Genomic DNA, 17,922 nt, shown 5'->3' on the forward strand with positions numbered 1-17,922 from the left:
TACGGTTTTCGTGATGCTGAGAAAATCATAACGTGATACTCACATTTAAAACTGATTCTGAATAAACTATTAAATCATGTATGATATCAGACACCTTTATTGAATAATTTACAATTTTCAATGCAAATTTCATTTTATATATTATGTAGAAGTTGTAGCTATATATATATTGCAATAATTGTTTCAATTGTATGTATATAAATTAAGTATACATTTGGGATTATTTAATGAAAATTTAAGTCAAGATTTAGATGATCTATATTCTATACTATATGGTGTTAATATTTAACACTTATATTTTAATTAAAATTATTTACAAAACGAATTTTAAATAAAATAAGATATAATATGAAAATAGTAAAAGGTATACCTTTAAATAATATAAAAAAGCATCTTACAAAAGAATTTAAGTTATACAAGTTAACACATGATACAATTTTCAAAATATAATATTTGTAATCCAAAACAAAATTAAATAAATATAATTTATATAACAGAAAATCATCATAATATATGATTATGATTGTAGTTGTTTACTTGCATTTTTACATATTATGTTATTTTCTAGAATGACGAAATTGTATTTATTATATAAAAATAAAAAAAATATACCTATTTTATGTTATATGAAATTTATATAAATTATTACATTTTTGGCATAATAATATAACATCGTCACTACTATATTAGAATAGTTATACCTTAAAATTGTTGTATTTTTTTTTTATTTTAGATTCTATGTCATTTTTACGTTAACTTGTACTTCCGTTTCTCGCAAAATATATTGTTTATAATAGAACAACAGTATTTCTTTAAATTGTTCGCATTTAAACTTAAAATTTAATTTTAACTTGGGGCACACTGTACACTGTATTTGAAAATGAAATACATGTTATTCTGGTGTCGAGACTTTTTGCTCGAAAATCACTTCAGCACTGACCTCTGGCACTGAACTCATTTTCTTCCCCTCTATTTTGTTTCTATATTTTATTTTATTTCTTCCTACCTACTTTAAAAATAATGGTGTAATGGCCTGTTATATATTAAAAATACAGTCGCCGTAATAATCAAATTAATAGTAATATTATTATAATAATTATAAATATGATTATAATATTACCTAATAATATGTAACACTCCGTCACCGGTCACCGCTTTAGCGTTTTCTATGACGTGATATTATATACTTGCTGCTTGGTGAGTAAAATATACACGCGGGGCTCCCCATTTCTGCTTTCTGTGCTCCTCTAGAGGTAATTAATTACAGACGCTTCATAACCCCCTTCGGCTGTACCTTTATCCATACCGATGCTAAGAATCTCTTTCGTATACGATAACCGTGTCATAAACAAGTGCGAATAATGCCTCGGCCGCCGAGGTACTCGAGAAAATAATGCGCAGAGGACTCAAGTGAAAACCGAATTCGAAAAACCTTGGAAGCTTGCTCTTGGATGTGACGGTTCGGATTGGCAAACGGAGGGTGTGTTAGCGATGTGTGTGTGAACATTTTAGAAAATGGAGATTGTTAAATTTTCAACGGATTTCAATTAAAACGCGAGGACGACGACCATTACACCACCAAAGCGAATAGGCGAATTTCAGCTGCGGCAGTATATGTGGTAAATACTCAAATGCCAGTGAATAACCGTTTGCGGTGTCTTTCCTCCCATTTCATTTCGTTTCGTTGCATCTTGTTTCGAGACGAACAATTTTCGTGTACCCAACAATCCACGCAGAATAAAAATGTAATAATAATATGTAATATTATATACATAATATAATGTATATTATTATACACATAATAATAATATTATATACTAAACAGTTATATTACTGCAGTGGCAATTGCTTGCTGATTTTTTCCTTTGATTAATACGAACGTATATTGGTTAGAATTTGATCTTTTATTTATAATTTTCGTTTTAAAAAGGTTTTACACTGTTTTTTGTTTAAATATTAGATAAATCGATTTATTTTTTTCATCAACAATCATTATTTTCATATTCCAATGTATGTACCTACTAATAATTACTCACCCTTGTTATGGGACTGTTAAACATGTATAATTTATTTTTGTATCTTATAGGGGTTAGTTGGTAAATCGATAAATACCATGGCTTAACATATGTAAAAAAACCCGCATCGTTAAATTTCCATGATTTATTTATTTATTTATTTTTTTTTTTGTATAAATATCGAAAACATAAAACAGTTTTATAGGGGTTATTGCGAGATTAATCAAACTACGAATTGGTACTTGGGGTTTTTTTTTTTTTTATTAGTTATACTACCTATGGTTTTTGAATTCATTACCAAATTTTGCAATGTATATTTGATCTTTGTGTATAAAGTACACAATTTTAGTATATAAATTATTGTTTCAAATACTTTTAGATTTTGAACGGAGAGAGGAATTTTTTTGTTTTTATTTTTGTATCTATGCTTCAATTTAAAACATCAGGAGTGGTTTCCGATAGAAAATTGAAAACATCTTTGGTGCATTATAGAAGGCAAAAGTAAAAAATGTCCAGTAGTTTTCAAAAAAACAGTGACGGATTTTTTCACAAAAAACCAAATTTCAAAAAAATCGAATTTTTATAATGGTTGTAACTCAAAAACTAATCATTGTAAATACTTGAAATTTTCATCAAATGTTTATATTAGCGTTATTTTTAGACGTAATTAAAAATATTCTGTTTTTTTTTTTTTTTGGGCTATTCATAAATAATTGAAGATTTTTCTTAGTATTTTTGTTTTTTAAAACGTCGATAAAAAAATTTTGATTTCTTATAAATTGTTCTTATTGTAGTTAAAAAAATCAAAAATCGTAATATTAGCGTTTCAAGTTCAATTTTTTACGAAATATGTCAAAATCGCCATAATTTGCAAGTAATTTTGTGGTTGAAAATTCATAAAATTTTTTATGTTTGTATTTATATCTAACGTTAAAAATTCAACACTAAGTTATAACAGTTTATTTTTAAACGGTTTTAAATATTAATTATTGTTATTATACAAAAAGTTTAAGTCGTAATAGATACTTAAAAATTTGACCAGTGATATAGATTGACATTTTCATTATATAATTTAATTTTAAAAATAATTCGTTTATTTTATATCTATTTATATAGGCATTTGAAATATTTGTTTTTTTTATATATATATATATAAATGTTCTTATGAAATTTAAATGTTGACAAAAATTCGTGAAAATCATGAATATTTGAAAATCATTTTTACCTTACAATAATTATAAAAGAACTCGAGCGTTGCCAATTAAAATATTTTATTTTATGTTTAAACTTTTATGAAATCCAAAATTCAGTTGAAAAATAACGATTTACTATCAGATAATTTTAGATTTTTGTTTAAGTTAAAAATTACTTGTCGTAGAAACTTGATACATACATTAGTTGTTTAAATTGTCATTTTCTGTACATGATTTAAATTTGGGGTATTCAGGTCATTAAATCATAAACAACCTTTTTACCACCTACTGGAAAATATATCCTAAGCTGACAAAATCATCTCCGTTCAGAATCGTTTTTCGTATACAATGATATCTATCATTGCATTCAAATTTAACACACCCATCATAGTGACCTACTCTATATCCCAGGTCCACTCGATGCCTACTTTACCGCAGAGCGTTGCCCACTTGACCACCCTTTTTTTTATATTAATCGGTTTGTTGTATAATATACTTATTACTTATGTGATGTTATTCAAATTAAAAATACATATATGTATTGGTGGTATACTCATAGTTTGATATTTATTTTAAAATTTTATTTAATAACATCGTGTTACTTAAATAAATTATATTTTCTAAATTGTTTGTTAAAATAAATAGCGTGGTTTAGTTGGACCACGGTCTTTCTGGCCTGAAAATAAATTTTATCATAGGACTTTTAAAATGTTATTCTTTAAAAGTTATAGATGTATAGAAAACATGTATGGAACTATTCTTGAGTCATTAAATAAAGGAAATTATGGGTCACGTATTTATTTATATTTAGTGAGGAACAATATGATACTCTGACTTTCTTGTAGGTTTATGTTGTACCTATATAAGTTTTATAGTATACATAACCTTTATCTTAAATGTCAGACGACAACAGCTGAACATTTTTTTCCTATTTCATACCATAAATGTAGTGTATAGATAATTAAACATTTACTTAGATTTATTATTCTTTTGGCTATGCATTTTCAAACACTGACCTAAAATATTTGTTATTTTATAAATATAACAATTTTTAGCAAAGCACATTTTTTATTTTTATTTTTATTTTTTTTTTTTTGTAAATAAATGTAAATGTAAATTATATTTTGTACTTCAATAGTCTTATAGTCATACAGTAAGAATATATTTCTATTACTTGGGTTTTAATAAATAGTCCAATTATGAAAAAGTATTTTATAACAATAATACAAATAATGTAAATAGATTTAGTATATTTTATTTAAGTGAAAGTGTCACTTATTTTTTAGAGTTCTTTGTAGTGCATGAGTTTTTTAAAAACTGCAAATAGCAATCTTTGATTAATTCATTTTTTTAAAAGTCATTAAGTTGACTATTGAGATGTAAATTTTATATTTAATTACTTCTAAATTAATGATCAATTATTTATTTTTCTCGTATAATACATTTTTGAAACTATGTGAATGTGCCTTGAAAATAAATACAATGTTTTTTTTTTACTCTATAGCGGTAAATTTATATATACGAGCTAATCTTCTAGAAACCAGATTCGATACTAATGTTACGACGTGCCTATGCGAGTTCTGTAACTTTTATTTTCAGCAACATAACCTTATTGTTGACCGATGTAATTGGCTAGAAGTAAGTCTATGGTGCAGAGGAGAACTGGGGTCAGACACTTTATTGCGGATAAAACGGACCGGATAAAAGTTTGTTTTGGTAGTTACGACGGTCGGGAAAAGTTAGACGTGTAGATGAACTGAGAGAACATAAATGTATATACAAACAATAGATTAAGTCGATATCGTAGTGAATTGAAGTAGTACGCGAGAAGAGAGAAGAAATGGAGCGAAAGAGCGGATTATGTACGCGAGAGGTGTTATGATGTCTAGCGGACAATATCCGGTCGTGCACAAGTCGTTAACTGGATATTTGTAGCATAGGCACTGTGTTGTATACATATTTCTCAATGTCTATAAAATCAAATTTGCAATATTCCAAATGGAGTGTATTTTTCGCGACTTTCAATGGTGGTAGTTTTCTATGGCAAATTGACTGCCAAATATGTACAGAAAGTTATGTTATTAGAGTACAGTTACTATAACTCAAGTTAAACATCAACCTTAATTTTCGCAATGATAAACAACGACCTCAGATATTGTTTTAACTTTGTACATTTTTGGTTGAAAAAAAACTTTAATATTTTAAACCGTTCTATTTCATTTTATTTTTACCACTTCTCCGACCATATGTGCATGTGCAGTACTTATATTTCCTTGGACTAAACTTAAATTTAATTTATGTAAATTTAAATTACCAAATATATTGGTGATTTAGTTTGATACAACTGATAATACGGCACTTGAAAAATAGTTAATGGAGCTGATTTTTTAATATTATTATGAGTAAAATATAATAATAATAAAATAGGCCCTAAAATAAAACATTAACTAAAATTTGGGCGTGGTTGATGATAATATCTCCTCTTCTCCCCCCTTGTGGATCTCACCTATCATAACATCTGAATCTATTTATTCAGCCCGTAGAAAATTATATGTTATACACATGTGTACCATAAAATTGTATGATGTAATCGAAATTTATATGTCCATGTTATTAACCTACAATTTATGTTCAATATATAATTGGTATCAATATCACTGGTATGTTTTCGACCTTTTCCAAAAATGTAATTTGTTTACATGTATTTCTTCAGTTAATCAAAATATTTTAACTATAATCATATTTATATAAATTAATGTTTTCAACTTTTTAAATGTTTTTTTTTATCGTACATGGCTGATTACTCGTATTCGCAATAAACATACAATAAAAAAACGATTCTTATGTTTACGATTATGACTATCGTCGTATAATTGTTACAATTACAATTTATTAAAACGTTATTATTCATAAACTTAAAATAAGTGTGTGGTAGTTAACTATTGTCTAATTAATTACAACAATTTTTATTATACTACTGAAATATCATTTTTAAGGTTCTTGCAACTATACAATATTTGTCCAATTTGTTCTGTGAAATGATGAATTTTTTTTACTCATTATCATGTGTAGTTGTACTATAATACTTTTAACATTGTAAACTGTAAACTTAAGGTCCGTTACTTAGATAATTTAATTTTTCTTTCTATTATTAATGGTTAAAACATAGTGTATTATATAAGTCGCATTTTTTACCGGTTATTAAAGTTTATTAAGAATCCGTTTCAGTGATGTAGCACGATATTGAAAGGTCGTGGCTCTATAACGTCGACCTCGCAAGTATTCTTGTTGTGTTCCTGTTGACATTTTCTATGTTACGGTTTTTGAATTTTATCACGATTGTATAATGATAATATTCTTCAAAAATATTATTTAAACACCCTTACAAATTTACGAGTATTTCTACCTTTGGCTGCTGAAACTATTATGTACTTTTCAAATATATAAGATGTTTAAGTCAAAAGATAATTAATAAGTATAATATTATGCTAAATAATCAATTGAATTTAGAATGGATTAATATTTGCAAAATCAAATTATACACTTTTAATGATATAAATATAAAAAAATAACAAGTTAAAATATCAAATTATTTGTTACATTATTATTACTTTTTTGTTATTTCTTTAATCGTGACATACAATATAATATATTATTATACATATAATTTAGTATTAGTTTGTAATGAGAAACTTAAGAAATCCAATTACTATAGGATTTATTCGGCTTTGGCATCATTTTCCTATCTATTTAATTATTTTCTAAAAATCATGTATATAATTTTATCGGAATTATTATCACACAATTTATTAATAAAAAATAACCAATGGTCGTTGTGTAATGCATAGTGGTTAATTTTGGATTTGTACAATACTAGCGTATTTAGTTAAATGTAATGTTTAAGGCTCGTAATTTAAATTGTGCAATTTAACTAATATTCAACTCTGAATGTTTCTTTTATTTCACAATACAATCTTATGTTTAACCGAATAATAATGTGGTTTCGGGTTGTTTCGCATTTGTTTATTTTCAAGGAACACAATATGCAAATGTGTCTTATGATATGTACTGTAGAATCGAATGTAAAGTTTAAATGTGCATGTTTGGGATAGTATTCATAACATTTTTTATTTGAAACACGCATTTAATCAGTGTGTATGCATTCTGTTCTTATTACACTAAGTATTTTTTAAGATTTAATGTTAATAATTTTCTTCAGTTAAAAATATTGGATACTCAGAAACCGTCATACAAATACAAATTAATTATTTTTATCGTACACTTAACTATACTAAGCGATACGTTTTAAATTATTCTATATTTTAATATGTATAGTTACTATATTTAAAACAAACAAAAAATGTTGTCCAAATAAGGACATTTATGAAAGTCTCAAGAAAAACAACCTTTAGACCTTTTTATCTCTGATTTTTTATCAAAAGATTTTAAAAAGATGTCTAACCAAAGTCGTTTATATATTAAATCTACATAAACGCAATAGAATTGAAATACAATAGACAAAGAATGTTTGTTATAATTTTAAATTCCTGAAAATAAATCAACTGAGAATCAAGATTCCACAAACATTATACTTATATATTGTTACAAAAGTACCTTGTTAGGTACAAATTGTACATTGTACCGTATAATGTATTATGATTTATTAATAAAATGATTAAAATTGATAAATAATATTTTTTTTACAATTAAATTACTTTTTGATTATCACAATTATAGACTATTTATAGTTGAATTTTTATGTAACCAAGCATATTATTATATTTATTTTACTGTATTTATGATTTAACAGTTTATAATATTTTTGTGTGGTACATCCAAGTAAATATTTTTAATAGAATTCATAATAATAATGACGGTATTATTAAAATTCGAAAATATTTATGAGTTTTTGACACTAATGAAATACGTGTAAAATAGTAAAATAAAACGTGTCAGAGCGTCGTCATGTAAAACTGAAAGCTGCAGGTCTACTCGTTGCATCATTATAGTCCGTTTCATCGGCAGTTTCTTTTATAAATTTATTTATTTGTTTCTTTGTTTGTCAGTTTGTCGTGTCTACTTGAAATCGATAGTTAATTTATTCTAGTAAACAAATCGTTAAGAATATAAAACACAACGCCCACGGTCGTGACGATATGACGTGGCGATGGACGGATGACGATGACAATGGTAGCAGCTGCGGACTAGTGTTAACTGTAATATACCTCTGGACATATAGTTACTGTATCTGTTATATGATTTTCCGTATACTTTTTTTGTTTTATTATTTTTTTATGACATTTCCATGGAGACATAAACCGAAATCGGAAATCGTAAGCGTGCCGGCAAACGGATGACGACCAAACAAATTAAAATACCGCACAATTTTATTTTTATTTTTATTATTTTAAATTGAACGTTTTTCGAATTTTAGTTTTTCGTTTTAATGTACTTCGATGGCATCTCAAATGGGAGTTTCGGGGCTCCATACTATCGGTCAGCCGATTATCAGACTAGGTATCCTGCATATCTGAGGCTCTTTGCTACGCCGCCCCCCGTCACGATCAACTCTCAGACCGCGATATATCCGAGATGGTTTGGCGTTCGAAAAATGGCTAACACAGGTTATCGAACAGAGTTAACAAAACACGTAGGTTTGGCCGACTCCGTTGATCTTAAGCCTACAGTTACGACTGCAGTGACTTTGAGAAAAAAGAAATCCACCAGAAAAAAGCGGCGACGGTCTCGGAAGACCGTGGAAGTGGATGTGGATGCCTTAGATCACGATCATCAATATCCTTTTCCGCTTGCCGATGAAGATTATTCACATCGAGTTATTACACCTACGGGCCTTTCTCTTACTTCTCATCGCCCTGTGGGTGAAAATAATAACACACACTCTAATCACACGCTCATGACTCATATATCTAATCCACGATCCCCTTATTCTTCCCTTCCCTCTCCTCCTCCTCCGCTTTCTCCACCACTCACTTCTTCATCTTCTATTCATACTGATTTGACTCCTCAACGCCGCCGTGCTGGTGAAGAGGATTACTCGCTCCGAAATCTTAAGTCATTGATAGTTGTTCCTCCATTACCATTACTATCACCACCACCACCACCACCACCACCACCACCACCACCACCTATACCTTCGACATCAATATATGAAGACAATTTTCCTACTCAATGTTCTAAGTCTACAAAAGTTGTTCCTCCAACATTGCAAACTCCACCGACAGCTGACGTAGAAGATAACGTGTCTGGAAATGTTCATCTGTTACCACCTTGTGAATCCGGTGATAGTCAACTGCATCCGGTAGAACTGCTTAAGCAAATGTCCAAACGTTTTAAACTTGAGTGTGACCGACGACGCCGAAAAACTGTGATTCTGAATGAAAAGGCTCAGGCTCGAAACATCGCTGAACAGGCTAAACACGTTGTTATTGCGGCAAAACATGGTTGGTCGTATGATACAGACAATTTTAAAGGGATCACGTGGACGGACGACGATGAGCCGTCCGCTGTCGTACGGTCTCCCGAGTATGCAGAACTTGAACGGCTTGGGTTAGGCAAGTACGATAGCGGTGGCTGTTGGATCCCCAACTCGACCAGACTCAAAAACAAGTTTCTCAGTTTCCGGTAAATGGACGCCTTAATCGTCGTAAATGTATTGAACAAATTCAATAAATTGGGTGTTATTACTGAAATAATGGTTTTGTATTCGAAATAAATTAAAATCCAAATAATTTTAACCAAAGCAGTAAATTATTAGTTATGCATTTTTATCTTTAAGTAAACAAAATTGTGATTTCGTATTTAATAAATTGAACGGTCTATGTATGAGAAAAGGATGGAGTATAAGGTCTATACTTTTAGCCCTTCAAATCCAAATGTTATTATTTTTTGTTAAAATAATATTGACCCTTTTAACTAAAAATTAAAAAGGCTCAATTCCAATTTCTGGAAAAAAGTTTCAAAACCTATGATTTTAATTATTAGTTATTAGACAATGGTAGTATTGTATCTATGTATTATGTAATTCTACAAATTATAATATTATAAATAATAGTGCTTTAGAATATGTGAACAATCACGAAGACTGCGTGTCATTATATACAGTTATAAATAGTAAACTATATGTGATTTTTAAAATCAATATTATTGGATCATACATTTTTACTTTAATCGAATATTTTGATAGTAATTACTTATTATTAATAATTTAGTTTTGATTTATTATCTTATGATCAATATGTGGTTTTGAAAAAAAACAATAATTTTACTTTATGATATGTTTTTATGAAATACAATTTTTTGTAATAGATAGTACTTACTAATTACTTTAATAGTTAGTATCTATAGTTCTGTACTGTTTGTTAATTATTAATAAAATAAATGTCTGTTAATAATTGTGATATGCAATCACTCAACGATTAGAACGTTTGTCTATTGTTGTATGATAATATTGTTATTTATTACAGTTTTGCGTTATTATAATATAGTTCGCAAACATTATTATCGGAAACGAATTTTCAAAAAACATATGTTGACGGAAATGGGTAGACATTAGTATAAAATTAGTTCTATGTAAACACGTGGACACTTCAACGGATGTACTGAGAAGCATTCCTGTGGCGTCGTTGATTTGAAACCAAAAAAATGGCATACGGACGCTTCTAGTTATATTTAGTTACTTTGCAAATAAATTTGAAAGTATTTTACCATAGACCGTTGTGTTAGCTTAATATTATAAATTGTGGTAATCTATAACACTTAATATTTTGTAAAGTTTAGTTGTATAACGTTAGATATTATACTATCCTTGATTATATCGGGATTAATAACACTGGGATATAAAGTCCTGGGATGTCATTATTGATAATATTATTATTTTACGAATTTTATGTAAAATATTAATAGAAACAAAGAAACATAGAAATTAATATTTGTATGTTGTAAATATTTTACCAAGGTTTTACATAAAAAATATAATATGCACGTATAAAATATTATAAATACAAATAAGTGTCGTATGGAGGCGAAAAACCATTCGCTTTTCCTACAAGAAACTTGTAAATAAAATAATATAGGTGACTGATACACCAAGTTACGTAGTTACTATTCATAGCATACGGGTTTCTTGTATGAATATACTTCAGTCAGTTATGTAGGCTTCTATAGACATTATTTTGAAATTAGAATTCATTGTACCTTGATACAGCATGTTTGTAATGTAATGAATAGATTAAGAAAATCCTAGGAAATTATATGGCTAAATGGTGGTACTGTATTAATATTACATAAATAATAATATTATCATATCTATGGTATTGTCATCGATAAAATAATATATTATTTAAATACCTATTCGAATTGTGGCATAATTTAAACATTAAAACGTGTTAAATAAATATCTCTGTATAATTGGGTTCGCAATACAGCTGATTTAACTTCATTTATTGGTATCCTCTGACTGACTTCATCATATTTAAAAAAATAATATTTATTATTCCAAGCAATAATAATTGTATTATAATATGTTATCTTTTGTGTTCAAATTTTTTTCTCATGTGCAAATGGTTTTTCACATATTTCCATGTCTGAGGGCTATAACGATAATCGATTTGCAGGTGATTTTTTTTTTCAAATGTACGCGCAAATGGTTTATCAAATATAATGTTTCGGATGGACGTTTCGATTAATTTTCAATACGCGTGCGTGTGTATATGATATATTCACAAGGATCGTTTGTGAATAAAGTTTATCGCGAATAACTGTATAAGACGCGTGTTTAATACAAAAGAGAAATAAAAAACGCGTCTCTATATAAAACTAATAGCTTTTACGCTTTGCTCGAGATCTAAAAAAATCAAATTGGGTCATTTAGAAACTTGTCGCCATTAAAAAAAGTTAGCAAAGTAGACGACGTAGTTTAATAATACTAATAATAATAAAAGAAAAAAAATCACACGGGAAAAAGGTCTCTTGTATAATATTGTTAATTTTTTTGTTTTGTTTTATTTATTTTGTTTTTTTTTTTTTTTTTTAATATTCAGTACATGCAATCTTGTTTAAGTTAAATTATATGCAGAGGGCTGAAAAAATAACTTGATTTTGATTTTTCGTAATATTTATTATTTAAAATCGATAAAACGCATTATACTGGTGGCTGTTTAAATATTTTCAATCTTTATTTTTTTTAACGGTTCCCATAAATCTTGAAAACGGCCAAGTGTAAATTGTATTTTGCGTAACCCTATGTAACCCGTGCTTATCATTTATTTTTTATTCGCCATTAACTTTTATCCACGTTGTGGTCGTCTTAGGCGTACAACCGCTTGTTCTTCTCAAATTATATCTCACGAAAGTTCGTTTTCGTTTATTATGCTTATGATATACCCTTTCCATGGTCCTGTAACATTCAATGTGTAATACTTGTTACGACAATATTACTGTCTTGTATAAAGCTTCACTGTCGCTATTTGTCTACACTCCATTGTCCGTCGTCTAACGTAACAATTCTATTTATATTCATTTTAGTATTATATAATAACGTTTAACTTATTAGCATGTCTACCATTTTAATGTTTTAGGAACATTTCTCATAAATCTCGTAACATTCCATGATATTTCCATCATGATGACATAATGGAAGTTATAATTTATTGATGGTTCAAAATGACAGTATAGCGTTCGTAAGAAGGAATATTATTAATTTTAAAAACGACTATAAAACAGAATACACGTTGTCTGTCATAATAGCTTATTGAAGTATTTGTCTTTTTTATGAATATCATAATTTGTTTCCCTTGTCAATTATATAGGTACATATATTAGGTAAATATAACAATTAATTCCAAAAATAACCTAATATTTTCGTTTGATTTATCGATAGTTATTTTAAATTTTACACCATAATTGGTGTAAATAATGTTTGTAAATAGCTATTAAAGTCTTCACGATTCCGCTAATCCACGAATCGTTGACCTCCGATTGTTTAAATATTTTTTTCCAAGTAGTAAAGCATGGTATACATCTTGAAGAAAAAAAATGTAGTTTGTGATGCCCGGGTAATACAACTTTTATTGAGAGTATGCCCATGGGTTTAGTACAGTCGCTCGCCCGGAAGAATAATTTGGGCACCCTTAGCTTGCTATTATACTTCATTTTATTATAATTTAATGATACTTGATAGCTATTTAATTTATGTATAAACTATAAACTAAAAAATTAAAAAAAAAGATTTGAAATAAATTATAGTTGAAATCTAAAGGACCTAACTTAACCTAATCCAACTTTATTTATAATCCCGTTGTTGTCGATGAATATTATTACTATCCAATACGATATTCATTTTTAACTACCCATAAATAATGTTAATATAATATTCTATGTTGAGAGTTTTGAATCTTTTGATACGTGTCAGTTTCATTCCCAAACTAATTAATGAAGTGTAAGTTAAATCAGAAACCAAGAGTATGAAACGTATGCTTTTTAGTATAATTTGTATATAATATGTAATATATTAAGTCTATTATTTTTTAGTATACATATAACATTCCGCGTAACAGATAAACAAATTTTTGTACTGAATATATGTTCAAATTTCATTAGACTACCTAGTATTTATTATGTGTTAAAGAAAAGTTTTTTTCACCGGTAAAAAAAAATAAAACATTACATTTTTTGTTACTTAAACATATTTGTATAAATTTGTTAATAGTATAATATGTACGAGTATTATTATTATTTAATTTTAATCGTCAGGTATTTACATTATATTTAATTTTTTTGGAGAGTGAATTAGTGTTTATGAAACTATCTCATTTTTAGTGAGGATACATCTCTGTTTTCATTTAATTTTAATAATATTTTACTTTAAATTAATTAAATATATAAAATTTAAATTTAAACTTTGAACTTTAAGAATACAGTTTTGACCAAAACAATTTTAGAGGGAGCCTAGGAGCATTATTATTTATTAAATTATAATTTATATACATATATTTAATTTTGAAGGTAGAAATAAATTATTTGTTTAAGTCATGTAATTTGTTTACCAAGTTCATTTAAAGTTTTGATTAATTTTTATTTATCCGATATATGTTCAATTACACATATTGAGTAAGCCCATAAAGAATAAACATAACTCAACCGTACTTTTAAAATTGTGATGTATTCTGCATAAAGGTCTCTGAAAATGCTATCAATTTCATGTTTTAAAATCTAGTGGTGATTCAACGAAAGGATTCTTCAAACTATTATATTTTTTGTTAATGCCAGAAAAAAGTTTTTGGTTAACCATTAAGATTTTCTCCAGCATTGGTATAGCTGAAACGACCATTCATTTCCTGTAGCTGAGGCTAATAAATTTGAAAAATATGACTAGTTCTTAGTTTCCGACTGTTATTGTTTTAGAGATTTAAAAAGCGTACTCTGGAGTTAATTTAAAACTTTGTTTGCTAATTCACTGACATTTTCCACTTAAAAAAAGTAATTTATACAAACAAGAGTTTTGACTCTAGTTTCAAATTTATTGACTCCAAGTATCATAGTTGATGATTAAACATTTTGTAATTAATACATTTTTTATACATTGTATAATATTTTTTGTTTAATATAAAAATTGTATTATAATTTTTTATTAAGTTATATTTTGAGATTCGATAGTTGATGGTCGATTTTCTATTATTTAGTTATTAGGATATTACAAATTAATCTGATGACTGATATTTATGATGATTTACCTAATAAAAAAATTAACTTATTACTACAAACAATAGATTATAATATATATTTTATTTATGAAATGCGATTTGTCATAAATTATATTATATTCAGTGTAAGTGATATCGTATATTATTTCTATATATGAATAAATTTATAATAATTTTTTCTTATTCTTTGATTGAAGTATAAGCAAATATATATATATATTTATATATATTGCTATTTGTATTACCAACATTAAATACAATTTAATTTCAAATCTACCTTACAGAACTTTATCAATACATAATATATATTTAGAAGATTATAGAGTTTTGGATAATTATAATTATGAGTTTTTAAAAATATAGAGTTTTCTTGTTATTATTTGTTTATCAATTATTCGAATTGATATTTGGATAAATTAAAAGATGGTTATTTTTGTCTGATAGTTTTTATATTTTTGTTTAACTGATTGTCGATTTTTCTTATTGTCTATTCCGTAACCGTAATAAACCGATTTGGCCGGATTTCAATATACGATCAGTTTTTATAGCTTTTTGCCCGTCTCTGGAACGTTTTTTAATTTACGACCACACGTACTGACATTTTTTTTAAGAGCATATTTTACTCTTCGTTAAAATTTACTATGCTTTTGATTTCTATATCTTTTTTGAGTGATACTAAAATATCATACTCCATTATACTATCTGAAAATGAATATAAAAAACATAATAATAATAAATGCATCGGCATAAAAATAAATTAAAGTACATACTCTTTGATGCAGATTTTGTTTCACTCAATTCTATTCACTACTTTTGATCTCAATCAATATAAGTATATTATATGCTATGTATAGTGTACTGCTACTATCAGGTTAAAAGATTTGATTCGAATAACTCTGAGTTAATACGATATTACGAGTTATCAATTTTATATGAAACGTCTACAATTTCTAAGTACATTGGTTTTTTTTTTTTATACCTATATATATATATATTTGCCTATATTAAATTGAAATTATGTAAAATCTTGTTTTATTTAGTAGAGTTTATATTAAAACCAAAAAATAAATGTATACTTTTAAATTTTTTTTATAGATCATTATAACTACGGGTATTTAGTTATATTACATTAATATATAGTTTTTAATTTTAAATATTTATAAAATAACATTGTAGTTCATGAATTTACCATCATGGATGAAGCATTAATATTAGTATTTTATTAAAGTTTATATTAAAACTACAAGAAATAATTGCAGTAGGTATATGATTTATTATTAAATATAAATATTTATACAGATTAAAATAGAATTATATTTTAATATTGTGAAGAGAAGTATTTTTATTTATTTATTTTTTAAATATCTATACCTATTAGTTTGTTTTTCAGTAGATAGTTTTAGTATAAATGCTGCAATTACTATAAGTATAGTGGGAGAACCTATTTATTTATGGTTTTCGGTCACATGTTTTTTGTACTCAAACTCAAAAAAGAATGATCTCGTCCACAGAGATAATTATTTTAAAGATAATTTTAGTTACCATTGTTTGCGTACTAGCAGTATGATATTAGCGTCAACCAATGAAATGCAAACTAAAATAAAATATCAGTGGCTTAAATTTAACGAATTATAAACTACATAATACGCACTCAATAACACGATTTGAGTTTACATTTTGTAATTATTAATAATATCAATAGTGAAAGTGTATAAGTATACTATTTAACTGAATTCGGAATTATGTATATATTATATTCTATATTTATCAACTGTATGAGTTTGAAAATTGTGCCAGTTGGCAATTATATTTAAAAAAAAAAAATGTTTTATATGCTTAAACACTTAAACGCGTAACCTACTGTATAACATTTTGCATAAAAAAGTATATTATTTTAAGACCAATTAAACCATTGCACATATTAATTTTATAATTACATATCCTATAAAAAAAGTTCTGAGTAGGTAATTGGTAATCAAAATATTTTTATAGTTTATAATGAATAATAATTCCATGGATTAAAGTCATTTTTATTATTTTTATTTTACATTTTGATTTTGAAAAAAAGACATTTGGATGAAATCCAAAAGATAAATTTTGGATGAAAACAAGGATGTCTGGGACAGGTGGTACAAGGCGTGCACCTGATGGTCTTTAAATGTATATACCGAGGCCTCAGATTTTACTATCCATATTTTTAATAAGATTTAATATTAAACATATCTACCTTGGTAGTATAAAAAGTTCCTAACAATATAATGTAACATAATCATCGAATATTATGAATTTGCATAGTATTATATCATACGATTATTATTATAGTGGGTGGATAAAAATCAATATTTGTACGAATTCATTTCAGAAAAACGACATTTAGACTATATACTACTTCTTGGTTAAGACAAGACAGTTCTGACACAATTATACATTTTAAAGTAGGTATATATTGATATGACTTGTCACCGCCGCTTCGGAGTCGTGGTTTGCGGAATTCCTTTAAAAACCGAAAGTTTCACTGATACGTTGATGTTGCATTAAGGTACAAAGACCATTAGCTTAATTTATAGTAATGCTATTGGATATAACTGTATACAGCTCATGATTAGGTATTTAAATGGAATGAAACTTGCTTCTTAATCGTGGTTCATATTTCAGTATTTCTTACTTGATGTTATATTTAATTTGATTTAGTTTTGCCACTCAATCAATGATAGTCAATAATAAAAGAATATTTTGTAGTGTTGTTTAATATTTAACATGGTGACACAACAAATGTATACTTGAATGTATTTAATTTAGATTTTAGATACATTTTTAGAAACGAATTTAAAATGTTTATCACTCCAGTACTATTTTATTTACTCCCTTCAACATATGAACGTCAACATTTTGTTATCAAGGAAAATAATAATCACAGCACTTACTCAAGGCACTGTGCTTTTCCGTTTGTCGTTATTTATGATTCATTGATGCATAATTACGAGATAAATAAAA

General features: G+C 26.9%; 2 protein-coding genes across 2 annotated transcripts in view; both read left to right on the forward strand.

Moving 5' to 3' along the window:
- The window catches only part of LOC114118955 (uncharacterized), a 278,413-nt gene that overhangs the window by 53,425 nt on the left and 207,066 nt on the right, over positions 1 to 17,922 (forward strand). The window lies entirely within an intron of this gene.
- LOC126549546 (uncharacterized) lies at positions 8,045 to 9,968 on the forward strand. Its single transcript, XM_050199003.1, has 2 exons — positions 8,045 to 8,216; positions 8,275 to 9,968. Exon 2 carries the CDS (start codon positions 8,655 to 8,657, stop codon positions 9,852 to 9,854), a length of 1,200 nt encoding a protein of 399 aa, XP_050054960.1. The 5' UTR covers positions 8,045 to 8,216; positions 8,275 to 8,654; the 3' UTR covers positions 9,855 to 9,968.

The sequence above is a fragment of the Aphis gossypii genome, chromosome 2, assembly GCF_020184175.1.
Source record: "Aphis gossypii isolate Hap1 chromosome 2, ASM2018417v2, whole genome shotgun sequence".
NCBI lineage: Eukaryota > Metazoa > Arthropoda > Insecta > Hemiptera > Aphididae > Aphis > Aphis gossypii.

Coding starts and splice junctions, on each gene's coding strand:
- LOC126549546 (XM_050199003.1), top strand. CDS start 8,655: ATGTACTTCGATGGCATCTCAAATGGGAGTTTCGGGGCTCCATACTAT.